At 39.4% G+C, this 15,477-nt stretch overlaps 2 protein-coding genes across 2 annotated transcripts; both read right to left on the bottom strand.

The window, feature by feature from the left end:
• LOC307045871 (C-reactive protein-like) lies at positions 1-2,274 on the bottom strand. The gene is made up of 5 exons (XM_079691868.1): positions 2,172-2,274; positions 1,916-1,970; positions 1,185-1,287; positions 587-881; positions 1-448 (listed from the first exon to the last, which is right to left on the bottom strand). The coding sequence occupies exons 2-5, from the start codon at positions 1,968-1,970 to the stop codon at positions 230-232; spliced, it is 672 nt and encodes a 223-aa protein (XP_079547994.1). The 5' UTR covers positions 2,172-2,274; the 3' UTR covers positions 1-229.
• A 6,577-nt stretch (positions 2,275-8,851) lies between these two features.
• Positions 8,852-14,470, bottom strand: LOC307013857 (metalloreductase STEAP4-like). Its single transcript, XM_079641406.1, has 10 exons — positions 14,008-14,470; positions 13,528-13,635; positions 13,364-13,434; positions 13,159-13,246; positions 12,015-12,293; positions 11,816-11,910; positions 11,594-11,704; positions 11,358-11,400; positions 11,008-11,172; positions 8,852-9,689 (listed from the first exon to the last, which is right to left on the bottom strand). Exons 1-10 carry the CDS (start codon positions 14,224-14,226, stop codon positions 9,432-9,434), a joined length of 1,437 nt encoding a protein of 478 aa, XP_079497532.1. The 5' UTR covers positions 14,227-14,470; the 3' UTR covers positions 8,852-9,431.
• Between the last annotated feature and the right edge of the window lie 1,007 nt (positions 14,471-15,477).

Genomic DNA, 15,477 nt, shown 5'->3' with positions numbered 1-15,477 from the left:
TTTTGTAGAACACATTTATTGAAAAATATGGTGTCAAAAGAAACATGGTTCGGGTAACTCTAGACTACACAGACCTTGTTGTAGCCTGAGCTGAACCTTGGAGTAATGTTTTGCTCAGTCTAGCACAGGCAGGAAAAAATGTATCTGAACCATCAAAAACTCTTTAACATGCTGACTTCATTAGGTTTAATCAGAAATTAAAGCATTCACTTTTTCAAACTTTACAAGTTTAGTGACAGGTCATTTGTTTGTCTTCTGTCAGCACTCTTCCGGTGATCTGGAAATCCAGCGCGCTCCAGTTGAGCACATTCCCCGGAGTGAAGTTTAGTTCATCCACGTACTTCTGGATCTCACAGGCGGAGAGGGTGTAGTCCCACATGTGGACATCAGACATCATGCCAACAAAAGACTGCTTTAAGTCAAATCCTCCACCATGGGAATCCTGCTCCTGCAAATTATAGAGGTTTGAGAGACAGTCGATTAAAGCTAAATTGTACAATATTTCAGTTGAACTCTATAGACTAGAGAACCACAACAAGTCAAACATTAGGATATACAGTATTAGTTTAAACAAAATTAACCGTACCTGTCCTAAAATAGTTATTGTGCTTCCACTGATTGCTCCACTGGTGACAAATGTCCTACTGGAAGGTCGTCCATCACACCATACCTGCACTAGTCCAGTCACAGAGTCCCATGTGGAACAAATAGAGTGCCACATGCCTAGCTTGTAATCACACCCTCCATATTCTTTCTTTGTATCCTTGATATGAGGCTCCATCTCCTTGTTTGTAGAATCCCAGAAAACCAGGAAGGCATTGGAATTAGTCCGTGTTGCCATAGAGAAAAGGATGTGGTCTCTTTTGAGGTCTGTGAAGGACCTGTGGGCATTACATGGACATCAGAATCAGAAACGGGTTTATTGCCAGGTAGGTTCACACATACGAGGAATTTGACTTGATGTCATGGTGCATACATAAAATATAAAACAAAACATCTCCATATCAAACAAGTCTAATATAAAACAAACAATATTTAAGGACACTGTAATAAAATATAGTTAGATGGCAATAAAATAAAGCAATAAAATAAAGCAGTAATTTACAGCGAAATGCATCATATATTTCACAGTCAAAGACTCAGTGGATTGTTTTATGCAATGCATTTCGCGAATTCACTGTTACCTGTGACAGACGGTTGCAGCGTTAAAGCTCACAGTTGATGTTGTCAGCGTCACACGAGCCGTGTTGGTTTGTTGTGGGAAGGTAAACATTTTACCTGAAAGATCTTAACAGAGGGAGTAAACTTAGAATTACTTGTTTTTTGTATCTTTTCCAGCAAGAAGTTAAAGATATAAGTTGACTAAGTACATTATCAGTTTAAATACTTGAATACATAAATTGTTCTCACCATAACATTGGATGAATTTAATAAATATTTGACCCTACAATAAATCAGGACGATTGCATCATAAAAAAATTAGGCAACTTTGAGAAAGTACATTTTAGATGCTTGAAAACTTAGGAAAAAACTATACAAAGAGAGCCACTACTAATGGTACGTTAAAGATTATAAACACATTCTGCATTCATATGTGAAATCGCCAACTGACAGTAGGACGACAGCTTCGGACCTTAATGGTTCATAAAAGCCTTTTTGAAACTCCACTTAGCTTTTTGGTTTGCTTATTGTCTCATCCAGTTTCTATTTCACTCGTTTATATAAGGTAAATGGAGTAATTAGTTCCTGATTGAAAGTCAGTTGTGAAATCATAATACCATTGTATTTATATGAAAACATAATACTGTGATAGTTACTGTTCTGTTGGTGTGTTAAAGGTAAATGGCCACAGAGTGCTACAAACTCCTATATTGACTTTTGGCATTCCATCTTTTAAATGAAGATTATGTTTTACCTTGAGGACTCGCAGCACATGATGCCAGCATCAGCAACACCAGCAAACACATCATCTAATTAAAAGACAACATGAAAAAACACATTGTTTTTTGTTACTAATAAAAGAGCACTTTTGAGTTGATAGTGTCTTCCAGAAACGACCAAGTATTTCCATCTGGATTAACTTGGATTGCTCACACAAACAAAGTTGGAGAAGGTTATCGAAAAAAAAGTTTACATGTAATAGAAAATGTAAATTCTTATGCCAATCTTACCTTTAAATCTGTGTCTTGATGTTGTGTTCAGCTTGAGTACGATTCGGAGTTTTGTGCACTGACTTTTGTGCACTTCCCCATTTCTGTCTCTGTATCTGTGTTTCCTTCCTTAATCTACTTCTGCTTTTTTTGGCCTGAGTATCTTATAATGTAAAAAGGCGTTATCCCATAAAAAGTGCTTTTCGCTGAATCAACAGAATTTAAAGTTTTCATGTTGAAATAGTTATAATGTGAATGCACATTATCATAGGGTACTCTATAAACCCAAAATATATATACCTATTATTATATATATATATATATATATATATATATATATATATATATATATATTATACCTATTTTATATCTTATATTAGAGTTTTACATAAGACGGATCCTTTCTAGCCATAACCAGGATTGAGGAGGAGTATTTACCAGGGAGGGGGTGAGGTAATCAGGTAAACGGAGTGATACGAAGCAAGACGAAAAGAGACGAAGAGGGACGGCGGGAACCAAAGAGAGGCGGCGGGAAATGGAGAGAGACGAAGATATACGAAGGCAGGCGGCGGGAGACGAAGAGAGACGGCGGGAGACTGCGATTGAAGTAAAGTGACAGACAAACATTGAGAATTTAGATATACAGGACTGTCTCAGAAAATTAGAATATTGTGATAAAGTTCTTTATTTTCTGTAATGCAATTAAAAAAACAAAAATGTCATACATTCTGGATTCATTACAAATCAACTGAAATATTGCAAGCCTTTTATTATTTTAATATTGCTGATTATGGCATACAGCTTAAGAAAACTCAAAAATCCTATCTCAAAAAATTAGAATAGTTCCTCAGACCAAGTAAAAAAAAAAGATTTATAACAGCAAAACACAATCAAACATTTGAAAATGTCCATTAATGCACTCAGTACTTGGTTGGGAATCCTTTTGCACGGATTACTGCATCAATGCGGCGTGGCATGGAGGCAATCAGCCTGTGGCATTGCTGAGGTGTTATGGATGCCCAGGATGCTTCAATAGCGGCCTTTAGCTCATTAGCATTGTTGGGTCTGGTGTCTTTCAGCTTCTTCTTCACAATACCCCACATATTCTCTATGGGGTTCAGGTCAGGGGAATTTGCAGGCCAATCGAGGACAGTAATGCCATGGTCAGTACACCAGTTACTGGTGGTTTTGGCACTGTGGGCAGGTGCCAGATCATGCTGGAAAATGAATTCCTCATCTCCATAGAGCTTTTCAGCAGACGGAAGCATGTAGTGCTCTAAAATCTCTTGGTACACAGCTGCATTTACTCTGGGCTTGATGAAACACAGTGGACCAACACCAGCAGCTGACATGGCTCCCCAAACCATCGCTGACTGTGGGAACTTCACACTGGATTTCAAGCAACTTGGATTTTGCTCCTCTCCAGCCTTTCTCCAGACTCTGGCGCCTTGACTTCCAAATGAAATACAAAACTTGCTTTCGTCTGAAAAGAGGACTTTGGACCACTGTGCAACTGTCCAGTGCTTCTTTTCCTTAGCCCAAGTCAGACGCCTCTTCCGTTGTCTTGAGTTCAGAAGTGGCTTGACCATGGGAATACGGCTATTGTAGCCCATTTCCCGGACACGTCTGTGAACAGTGACTTTTGATACCTGGACTCCAGCTTCAGTCCACTGTCTTTGAAGCTCCCCCAAATTCTGGAAGCGACTCTTCTTCACAATGCTGTTAAGGCTGCGGTCATCTCTCTTGGTTGTGCAGTGTTTCCTGCCACATTTCCCCCTTCCAACAGACTTTTTGTGGATGTGCTTTGAAACTGCACTCTGTGAACAGCTTGCTCTTTGAGAAATTTATTTTTGTGTCTTACCCTCCTGATGGAGGGTGTCAATGACGGTCCTCTGGACAGCAGTCAGATCAGCAGTCTTCCCCATACTTGTGATTTAGTTTACTGAACCAAGCTGAGTGTTTTTCAAGGCTCAGGAAACCCTTGCAGGTGTTTCGAGTTAATTAGACGATTCAAGTGATTCGTTGAACACCCTACTAGTATACTTTTTCATGATATTCTAATATTTAGAGATAGGATATTTGAGTTTTCTTAAGCTGTATGCCATAATCAGCAATATTAAAAGAATAAAAGGCTTGCAATATTTCAGTTCATTTGTAATGAATCCAGAATGTATGACTTTTTTTTTTTTTTTTTTTTTTTTAAATTGCATTACAGAAAATAAAGAACTTTATCACAATATTCTAATTTTCTGAGACAGTCCTGTAGTTGGATAGATTTAGAGTTTTGACGATTCAACTATAATGAAGAGAACTCTGAACGTGAGTCCAGCTATAAGCTTGTTTTTTGACATGGAGGAGGAGGAGCCTGTGATGTTGCCCTCTGTGTCGTATTTGACATAAACTGCTTTGAAGCGTGGCATAGATAAAGAAAGAAAAAACAGATCTTTGTACATAATGTGTATATATATATTTGTATTATATTTATAATAACACTTTTTCCTTATCAGAATGAAATCCCATGTACATTATTTAAGCTTTTAAATGTTTTGTTGTGCCTACTGTGTCACTGTTGACCGAACTTGAGAAATGAGGGGAAAAAAGCCTATGGATACACCTGTTATTTGTTCATAAAATTTGTATATAGGTTCATGCTACCTCAATCAAACTTTCACATTATCATAGTGACATCCCATGTATATATTTCCAGCTTTCAAATGGTTTCGTTGTGTATGTTTGTGTTACCTATATGAAAAATAATATCATTTTCAAAATCTGTTTTTACGTTTTTTTTTTTGTGATTTTGGGTCCAAAATGTTCATATAGTATCTCAAAATGAAAGAAATAACTATCAGGTTATATAGGTGAGGTTGTCCTTAAAAAAAAAGATGCCAAACATTGACATGCCAAACATTTCTTAATGGGGTTTAGTAAGACAAATCAAAAGTATGCGAAAACGGCCAAATTAGCCCAGGACTCCAAAGGGTTAAAGCAGACTGAAGGTTGCGGCAGATGTGAGATGGAGTATTTCTATACCTGGGTGGAAACCGTGAGTGAAGCCATTGATAAGAAAGTAAAAACTGTTTATCAGGATGATTTTGTAATGCAGTAGCTAGGTCATTTACCTTAACGGGTGTGCTGAGGTACCGTTCGAGCTAATCTGCTGGTCTGGTTGGGTTGTGGGGGCACGTGCTCCTGGCATGAGCGCCGCCACAGAAATAGCAGAAATGAATTAGCTAGCAATATGTCTTACCTCTGTTGTTGTCTGATCAAAAGTTGTCTTCAATGGCATTACCACGATAAAACGCTGCTGAAGGTAAATCCATAGGTTAATCCAATGTGTCTGTGTCACTTTGAAATTATTTCTGATAAACCATCAGCAATAAACCTAGTTTTAAGTTTTCAGATTTCAGAGCATAGCCCCCACTTCTCAATGGTAACGTTGGTGTGTATGTGGAAATTCCCATTCAATTCTATTGGCTCTAACGGTTAAAAAGAGATGTCAATCATCAAAATCAACCAATGGGTTCCAGAGAAACAGCAAAAGCGCCTATTTCCACTCAAATGACCTAGTACCTTTTAGTCTACTAACCCATCATCCAAGGGGAGTTTTCACTATAAGTAAAACATAATTATAATTAACTATAAGTAAAACATAATTTTTGGACGGACACTATAATTTACAGTTTTTTTAATATGTTCAATCTGAATTTTCTTTAAAATAAAAAACTTCTATATTTATCATTACTTTGAGAAAAAATATTATTAATTTTCCCCTTTTAGAAGTGTAGTTATGGTCATTTGTTCTGGAAATGTCATTTTCGAGCCTGAGCCCTGAAAAACAGGCTTGGGGCTTAACAGGTTAACTTCTTCATATGTCTAATATTATAGTTGACTTTTCATTCAGGAAGTATGACGCGCTGCCAGTACTTTTGTCCATGTTTTATTGGTCGAATGCTCCAAATACCACCCCTTTCATGTGAACGCGCAGTCACGCACCTAACTACAGTAGATAGGCAACGGCTGGCTTGAGCGATCCACTTGATAACCCGCGTCGTAGGACCGCTTAGCGAGAGCGCGTGTGTTTTGGATTAGGCCAAGCAGCTAACTCAAACATATCCAGGTTAGGTTAAACCGGCTTCGTAGTACAGGCCTCTGGTGCAGTCACAGCAAACCACACACAGCAGACAGGTCGCTCACGCGTGCTCCCCCGGTGCTCTTCACCACAACAAACCGTGAGGGTGACTAGCACCCCCCATTGACCGGCAATCAGCTCGACTAAAATAAAAACAAACTGTAACAAGGTTAAACAAAAATGATCCCAGTTGGTTAAGTACTGATAAACAGGAAAAGTATAAGTGTAAGACAAATGCAAAACTAATCAAAATACAAAATCAACCAAAACATAGTAAACAAACAAAACTAAGCAAAACAAAATGGGTTAACGGCATAAACAAAAGTAACTAAGTCAAGAGAACAAAACAGCAGCAGGTGAACCTAAAAGCAATAGTTAAATGAAGGTTACAAATGGCTCTCCATGTGGCATACAAACAATTCAGGTTCTACCTCACCACAGGAAGAGGTTTTAGAACCTTGCTGAGCTTCAGGAATCTGCAAGGAAACAGCAAGTAAGCATAAAATACTAGAAGAAACGAGACAAAATATCCTACATTTTAGTCATGCAGCCTACCTGTACCACCGACCATGAAAGGAGAGCCAAGGGACCCAGGTGCATTTTATACCCTGCTCTAATGAGGGGGGTGTTTGGGGGAGGAGTCAGGCCTTGAGTTGCCTTCAGGAGCACTACAGTGGCGTGCCTGAAGATTAGGGAGACATTTTCAGCACGGTGTGTAAGCAGAGAGAAAAGAAAGTGGTTTCTGCTGAGGTCTGTAATGGACCCGTAGGCATTGAAAATAAATGATCATGCTGCCCTTTCACAATTGGAGACTCTGTTGGTTCTGTCATTAATTTTAAACTATGAACTCTACCTGAGACAGACAATTAAAACACTGAAATCCTGTCTTGAGGTATTGAGTATTACATGTTGGTTTGTTGTGGGAAGGTCAATGTTTTATCTGACAAATCTAAAGATAAGAGTGAAAGATGCATTTGAGATCAGACTTGTATATCATTTATTACAAAATTATGTTATTTTTTTTATGTTGGTGAAAGACCTATACATTTTTTGGGATCACATCTTTATTTATTACAATCAATGGGCTGCAAGTTATTTGCTGGAAAATAAATGTGAGAGATGAGAAAAAACTGACATGGGTGTGCATCTCAAAGTGAAACATCTAAAACATCTACTTTTAAAAAAATATAGATCTTATCACTGATAGAAAAACGAGGTAGAAGCCTGTAAGGCTGGTCCTGCATATGTTGAATTCGACATGTGGAAGATGTCTCCTACTGTATGTATCCCTCTGGAGAGATCTAAACAGCTTTGACTGTAGATGCTTTATCACCAAAGTGCCACAACAACCTTTTGTGAGACTGTTAGTGATTAAAGCCTAAAACAAGTGTGATATAAGATATTGCCCCAAATTACGTATCTAATGACCTACATTTGCAATAATGTTCTATCATGGTATAACTTTGCACCCTGATCATTGAAAAATGTTTACTCGTCAAATTTATGACTTGACTTACCACTGTAAAATCCAATAGCAGCCGGGTTCTGTGAAGGCATTTCATTTAGTGGGAAAGCACTTTAAAATAAGATTTATTACATGTATTATTATCCTTAACTTCTCCAATTTTAATTGTTTTTATATGGGGAATAAACAGAATTAAAAAAATATATTTTGCTTAACGAATCTTTTCTTCTTTCCCTTTTTTCCCTCCCGTCTTTCTGCATCACAGATGTATGTTTGTGTCTGTGCCCTGTGTTAAGAATGCAATAATCCTGAATGTGACAACATACTCAATATTGGTGCACGCCCCCTTTACCGATTTTATAGATCGATGCTTGATCATGTGTATCTAAAAACTGCCAGCCCTCAGTTCTCTGCTCTCTTTTCTCCTTTCATGATCAACTCAAATAAATCAATGTACCACACCATCAAAGGCCTATCTGTACTGTAACATCTTCATATTGTATCCAGAGGACTTCAGTGATGGAGGAGTCTGCACGCTCCTCTCTCCACTGATGTGATGAGATCCTGTAGTGACTGGGGAGAAGCCTGCAGCTCAAAGCGAATGTTTCCTGGAGAACAGCATCAGATCAGCCGGAGAGACGAACCCTGGAGGGATCAGACCAAGACGACTAGACAGAGCGCACTCGAGTCAGCAGGGGAAAACCCTCAGAGTTTGAGTGAGCTTTCAGACAGAATGAGGTTGTTGAGGTATAACATACAGAGACATGTATATTGTATATTGTATGACTCCATGTAATACTGTGTACCATATTGTTTGTATAAGTAGCTGCGACTACTACTGTGTTCATTGTGTAGCGCTGTGGCACATGATTGTGATGTCACTACCTGGGGTATATGACAGTTGGAGTCACGCCCCTTCTTGTTCAGTCCTCAAGTGTCTTGACCAGAGTGTGCATCTAATAAATGACGCCGAGATGAATGGCTAAACTTGAACTGCTGAGAATAGTCACCTTTCTGCTGCAGAGAGACAAAAGGTATAAGTCTAAATATGCTAACAGGTTATGTTATGGTACATACAGGAGGGAGAAAGAGAGAAAAACAATGTTGTTGGGTTACACAGTTTATTCAAATGTGGTTACAGTTGACATATAGAAACATTAATACAAAATAACAATAGATCCAACAATTGAAATATACAAAAAAGATACAAAGTAAATCCGATATACATAACCGGCCAAGAACTCTAGATGAAGGTTGATAGAACGTACTGTATGAAGTCAAGTGAAACGTGTTGCTGCTAATGTAAGGGTAATAAACAACAAAGTTGGACCCTTTCCCTGTACACGGGTATCAGAAAAACATTTAACTCTCTGTTGCAAGGCTGCTTTTATGTTTCTGTCTGTGATTCTCTAGTGTTCAACGTATTTGTTTAACTAATGAAAGCCTTCAGTGCTATTGAGAAACTATGTGAACAATTGGAGCAATTTCAGGATGATCACATCAAGAGAGACTGAAAGGAGTTTCATAAGCAGAACAATAGTTTCAATTGTACAGGCTTGGATCCATAACCTCCAGAACAATGTGCCAGGGTTACCTAATGATAACGCTTTGAAAGGCATTTAACTGGGATCTCGTTGTGTTTTTCTCAATTCAAATTGTTTTGCGTCTGTTATTGTGATGATCTCTACGTTAGCAGAGCTTTCTCACTGCCGTCTTCTGGATCCGTTCTCTCCCAGCCCTGTCGAATGCGTGTGAGGCTGCGGTCCACGCAGGGTAGGAGGAGCAGCAGCTTGAGCACAATCAACACAGAGGGCACCACCAGAGATAGGAGGTAGCCCGGAGGAGTGAACCATTTGTACGTATTGGGATGAAGGAACCTGTCCCAGCCGTACAGGTAAGTGTGAAAAGTACAGAAGAACACCGTCAGGTATCCCAGCTTAGACTAGAAGAGAGAAAAAACTGTTAGATAATCGCAGATTCACATATTTACAATATAAACATAGAAGTCATTATATTGTAATAGGCTCTAATCATTACAAAGACAAGCTTTTGACATACAAATCTGCTTTGAGCATAAGTGTTACGTAAATTGATATAATTCAACCATTGTAGAAGGTGCATTACAGGCACGTAGATTCAGTCCACACAAATGATCTGAACCTAAGGACTGTGGGGACGGATGATGTATGCCTCCCAAATTACATTTGATGAATAACTTAACATTTAAAGCACTGTTCTAATTTGGGTTGGAGTAAAGGGAGGGTTGTGGAATGAGAAAATTAGCTTGGTATGACCCAGTTACATTTATGAATGCGATTGCTTCTTATAATTTGGCTGATTTAATTTTTGATTGGTCAAAGTGGAAGAAGAGGTAAACTTCAAAAGAAAAACCTAAGGAATGATGGAAAATCTAAGGTACATGAGGTGATATTGTTGCGGATATTTTTTCTGCCTTTTTTCACAAACTTTAAAAGTCCAGTAGGTTCTCTGCACATGTACACACATTCACACCCTATGTGTACTTCCAGTGGGCAAATTGTGCGGATACACACACAGCCTATTTAATATTATGAACATGTATCTCTGTGTTAACTGAATCATCAATCTGGTTGTCATTTGCAGCTTTTCAAGGGCACAGTGTAGAGGTGAGACAATCAGTTGTCTCAAATTATGTTTCCCAATGAGCTTGTTTGGTAATTTTATCAGGAGCTGATTCATGAAATATCATCAAAATGGCTATAATAACCAACAAAGTGCTTGTTTTTCCTTCATTCAATATTACTTTATGTGGACTGAGAGTGCATGTGAAATTTCTTGGCTACAAAGGGTGAGAAGGGTGTGAAGTTTTTATAATTAAAATATTAGTGTAAAATTTACGTGCAAAGGCAATTTGAGAGTGTACAGTAAACACATGTACTTTTTTTTAAAGTTTTGAAGATGTGAACAGAATACAATAGCAGCATTTTCATGTTAGGTTTGCATCGGTTATTTAAAGATCTTGTAAAAACACCCAGCACAAACAAGGGAAAAGCTGTTTGGAAGATGACTTGGGTGACCATGAGGCCAGCACCAGTGGAAACTGTAAAAAAAAACTGCATTCCTCCAGTTTAACCACCAGTATTTTTACTGCGTAAACAGGATGCAGAATTCAGCCAAATATTGGCAGCTGTGAAGCATCCTGCACAGCAACTGAAGCTCACACACTAACACATCCAGATACCCACATATCATATGATTCAGACAGACATGCCAGTATCTACCTGTATGAAGCTGAACTCTCTCCAGCTGAGAGCATTGCTGACGGAGGGGAGAGAGCTTATTCCCAACAGGATATACAGGCCAAATCCCAGAATCCCCATAGAGTAGTAAGAGTCTGCACGCCAGGCCGTTGTGGTGTCAAACACTGACGTTTTGTTCTCCCTGATCTTAAAGGGGAAGTAAACAAGACAGAGAGATGGTTATAGTTGTACCGTTTCTGTACTAAAACAAAACAGCATCATGCAAAATCATCTGATTTTATTTTTGTATATTGTTGTTCTTTTTGATGCAAACACAAAGCTTTAGATTTATCAAACACACATATTTTATAGCTATAATATCTATGTCTTACCTGTGAGATGGTATTTTCAGCAATCCTGAATCTCACATAATATCTGTGGAAGATAGTGACACACATATTTGGATAAAAGAAAGTAACCAGTACAAAAAAACCAGGGTCTTCATATATGTAATGACTACCTCTAAGTTGAAGTTGTCATTATTTGTTTCGGTTTTACAACCAGAATGAAAAAGCACAATTTTCGGATATTTAATAAAAAAGAGTATCAGTGTACACCTCTTACAGACCTTATGGGGATGACGAGAGTGTACAAAACATGTAGAAAAGCAAAGCCAAGTGCTATCAGTCCTATCTGTTTCCTGCACAGCATCCAGCGATCCAACCAGTCAGGAAAACGCCTAGAACAAGCAATCTTTAAATTGTAGGATTGAAATATATTGGAAATCATATGATCATAATATGATGGGTGAACTGAATTACAGTTCACCCATCCTTATTTTATTCCTTACCTGTACTTGGTTCCTCTGTAGAGCTGAAGGAAGCCAGCTATGACACCAGGCAGGTAACACAGAGCCAGCATGATGAGAGACACAATGGGAAACACCTGAAAGATGGATTAACACAGAAGTGGTTACTATGAGAACAACCTGCCCCACTAAAGGTTACTTTCAAGGGCAAACACAAATTCACACACCAAACAGTCTTTACCTTGTTGGCCAGGGACACCATGATTCTGAAGGAGGTGTCTTTCCCTTGTTCAACATACTTGTAAACAACATCTCTCATAAGTAAGTAGAAGAAGAAGAAGGCGGTGAGGCCGACAGCCACGCGTAGAGGCAACCTCCACTCTGGGAACAGCTGCAGAGGAAAGTCCTCCAGCTCTCCAGCCGCTGACAGAGACCCTCTATCCAGAGCAGCAAAGCCCAGTTTGGTGGCCATCTCTTCTACTGCCTGCTTTGCCTGGACGCTGTTCCCACACAGGTACACCTGGAGCAATTCAAAACAACCCATGGCTTTTAAAAACACTTGAAATGCCCCATGTAAGCAGTATATGTCTTTATTATTTCATGTTTATGCATTTATTATTATGTATTTGCACACGCAATGATGAAAGGATGGTTTTGACTCCAGAGGATTAAACATAAAGGTACTTGGAGAAGCTTTCAAAATGAAATACTAAATTTAGCTGAATAAAGCAGGTAAAAACGAACAACAATTCTCAGTCAACACATGTGATCATGCAGATTGTGCTCCAAATACACCAACTCACACATACATAAACATACACCCCCACAACACACACACACACGTTTTTACAGTCCTCTGGGATTGCACAACAAGATCAAAATGAAACCGAAAAATCCACATATGCTGCAGCTTTGCAGTACAGAGGGAGTGAGAAAAGCATGTGATGGCGAGCTTAGATCTAAGAGAGACTGTGGAGTTAATTGATTCAAGGATACATCAGAGATGGCATTCATAGCAAAGACACGAGGCTGGCGCCTCAGATTTGGCTTCTTTAACTTGGATTTTGTTTGATTCAAACTTCAAAATGAGTTGATAATATAATTTGGACTGAAATGGTTTCCGTTCTGAAAGAGACAATTCTTTTTAAGTTATTGATCAACGCCCCACTGTGCGGACACATCCTAACATTAGAAAATGCTTGTAGTTCTGCAGTGGGAAGAAGAACAATTTGAACAATAGTTTATATCCAAGAAGAGACATGTCACTATCACAACAAATATTCCTGAAAAGCAGAATAAAAAGGTGCTTTTACAATCTTTGCAAGTGTTAAATCCACTACAAAATATTGTTTTAACAAATCACAACATCACAACACATTCACTACCTGTCTGTTGGCATCCGAGGGTCCGTTCTGCAGGGACCAGGCAGACAGGGTGTTAAAAGCCTTCACCACGTGAGCTCCAGGGATCAGCCTGGACATCAAACAACAAACTGTGTCGTTTGATGTGCCACCAGTTGTTGATGATGATCATGATCCATGAGTTCCCAATATTTGAGGTAATTATATTATTGCCTGATTTCCCACTCACCTCTGCAGATACTCAGCATTGGACTCTGGGTATAGATTCTTCTTGAGGTTGTTGCTGACGTCCACCAGCACCTTCCAATCGATGTAAATAGCAGAGTGGATAAAAAGTCAGAAATTGACCAACTGCTGTGTTAAACACAAGCATCTGACTGTACAATAAGTTACCTTCCCATTGAGCTGAGGAGCAAGAGCCTCCATGAAGTCATAGTTTTCTCTGTGAACACAAACAAACACCAGAGTGGCTGACATGGCAGCTGCCTCGTGGTTCATCGCCTGCACAACACACACAAACATTATTGTCAGGCATGGCCATTTCATGATGAAAAACACCTATTATTAATATTATTACATGCTCAGTTCACTGGTCATGCACATATCCCGCAACAGATTAACACAAATCACAGCGACATGGGCAGACAGACATGAACACACACTTTATCAGTGACCTTGATCAGCTCATATGACACTCAAAAACATTGTTTTATTCTTCCCAAACCTGTGTATGCACTTTGACTTGTATCAACAAAGTTATTTGAGTTGGTTTAGGAGCATCATGCAACACATTTCCTGAAGGATCAGCTGTCGATTACAACCAATACAATCATCAAAGAGAAGTTGATCCAGACGTCATGCAATGTGTTGTACCTTAGTTCCCCGAGGCAAGGGGCCACAGCTGTTAGGTCGGCGGCTGCCATACACCACCCTGTAGCCACACTGGAGCAGACGCTGGCCCAGAGATCGCCCAAGGTCTCCAGTCCCAAAGATACACAGCAGCCTTTGCTCAGGGGCAGCTGTGGTGCCCAGAGGACACATCAAAACGCTCTCTGGCTTCACCTCCTTCGACACGCTGCTGTCAACCGACATGGCCACAGTCTCACACAAACAGTGATGATATCTCCTGTGGTTCTGACACAACAAAACACTCCACCAACTTTTCTGTCAAAATGTAGAATGTGTCCAGGGTCAAGTCAGATGTAAGAAAATAATAGTCTTCAAAATAATAGCTCTTGTTGCTGCATCTGGAAAAAAGTGTCAGCAAATGAAGGGTCTGCCCCTCAAGCCAATGTGTCTGCTCTTCTAACTCATTACCCAAAAGACTGACAGATATTTCCAGCTTTAGTCAGTTTTATATTGGCCCTTCCCCTCCCATTCCTCAGGGTGAGGTCAGTTTAAACTGGGAAACTCCATGCCAAAAGGTGGGAGGTATCTGTGTCCCTGCTGGCAGGGGGCTCAGGGAAAGATTTCTCTGTGCAGACTCTGTGTTTGTCGATAACTGTGTGTGTTTGGTGGAGGCTGGGAAATATTATGGCACAGTTGCAACTATGCCTTCTTCTGGGAAATCGTTGGATCAACTGTGGCAGATTGTGTAACATTGGAAAACCACACTTAAATCATTACAGCTTGCCAAAAATACTGAGGATTTTCCAGGTTTCACCAAATCTCTACTATTACGACACACACTGAGACAAAAACACATTTACTGGCAGTAAGTGAAAGTCCTAGTTAGTGTGGGGACATCAATTGCACATCTAAAAACCAAAACATGCTGTGACACAGATATATTAAATTGTAGCTTATTTTATGTCAGTTGCTCCAAGACCAGTATAACAGGTTTAGGCCTTTACACAAAATTAAAACTAAGCAATACAAACAAAAGTAAACCAGTGTCCTAGATAAGATGCCATAACTAGGTTTTCTACAAACACTCTTTCCTGGACTAGGTCACGGTTAGCAAACACAATGTGCTGGAATGCTCCCAACCCCCTCTTCTCTTCCCCTGCATGATCTCCATTAAATGACCATAAAATGCACATGCCTAACCAAGCACATAATTGCTTTGACATGTGTGCTAAACCAATAACACACATTTTAATAGCAGGAGGGTATTTGCCTTATGAAAATAACCCAATCCTTATAATCAGTCACTGACATGGTGGTCAGAAGAGGCGCTCGCTGATGAATGCAAGCAGGCAAACCCACAAATGACAGTCTAATCTTGAGTTGGCCCTGTGAGTAATTAATGTTCTTAGCCTGGTAACTGAAGTTGACCTCTGTGTGCAGCCCTTCCTTTTTTCCCAGAGGTCCAGAATAGCTCCAGTGTTCAGGGTTGAGGTG

This window comes from Notothenia rossii, assembly GCF_949606895.1.
Source record: "Notothenia rossii genome assembly, chromosome: 7".
NCBI lineage: Eukaryota > Metazoa > Chordata > Actinopteri > Perciformes > Nototheniidae > Notothenia > Notothenia rossii.
The sequence above is the reverse complement of the archived record's forward strand: the minus strand, read 5'-3'. Positions and strand labels throughout refer to the sequence as shown.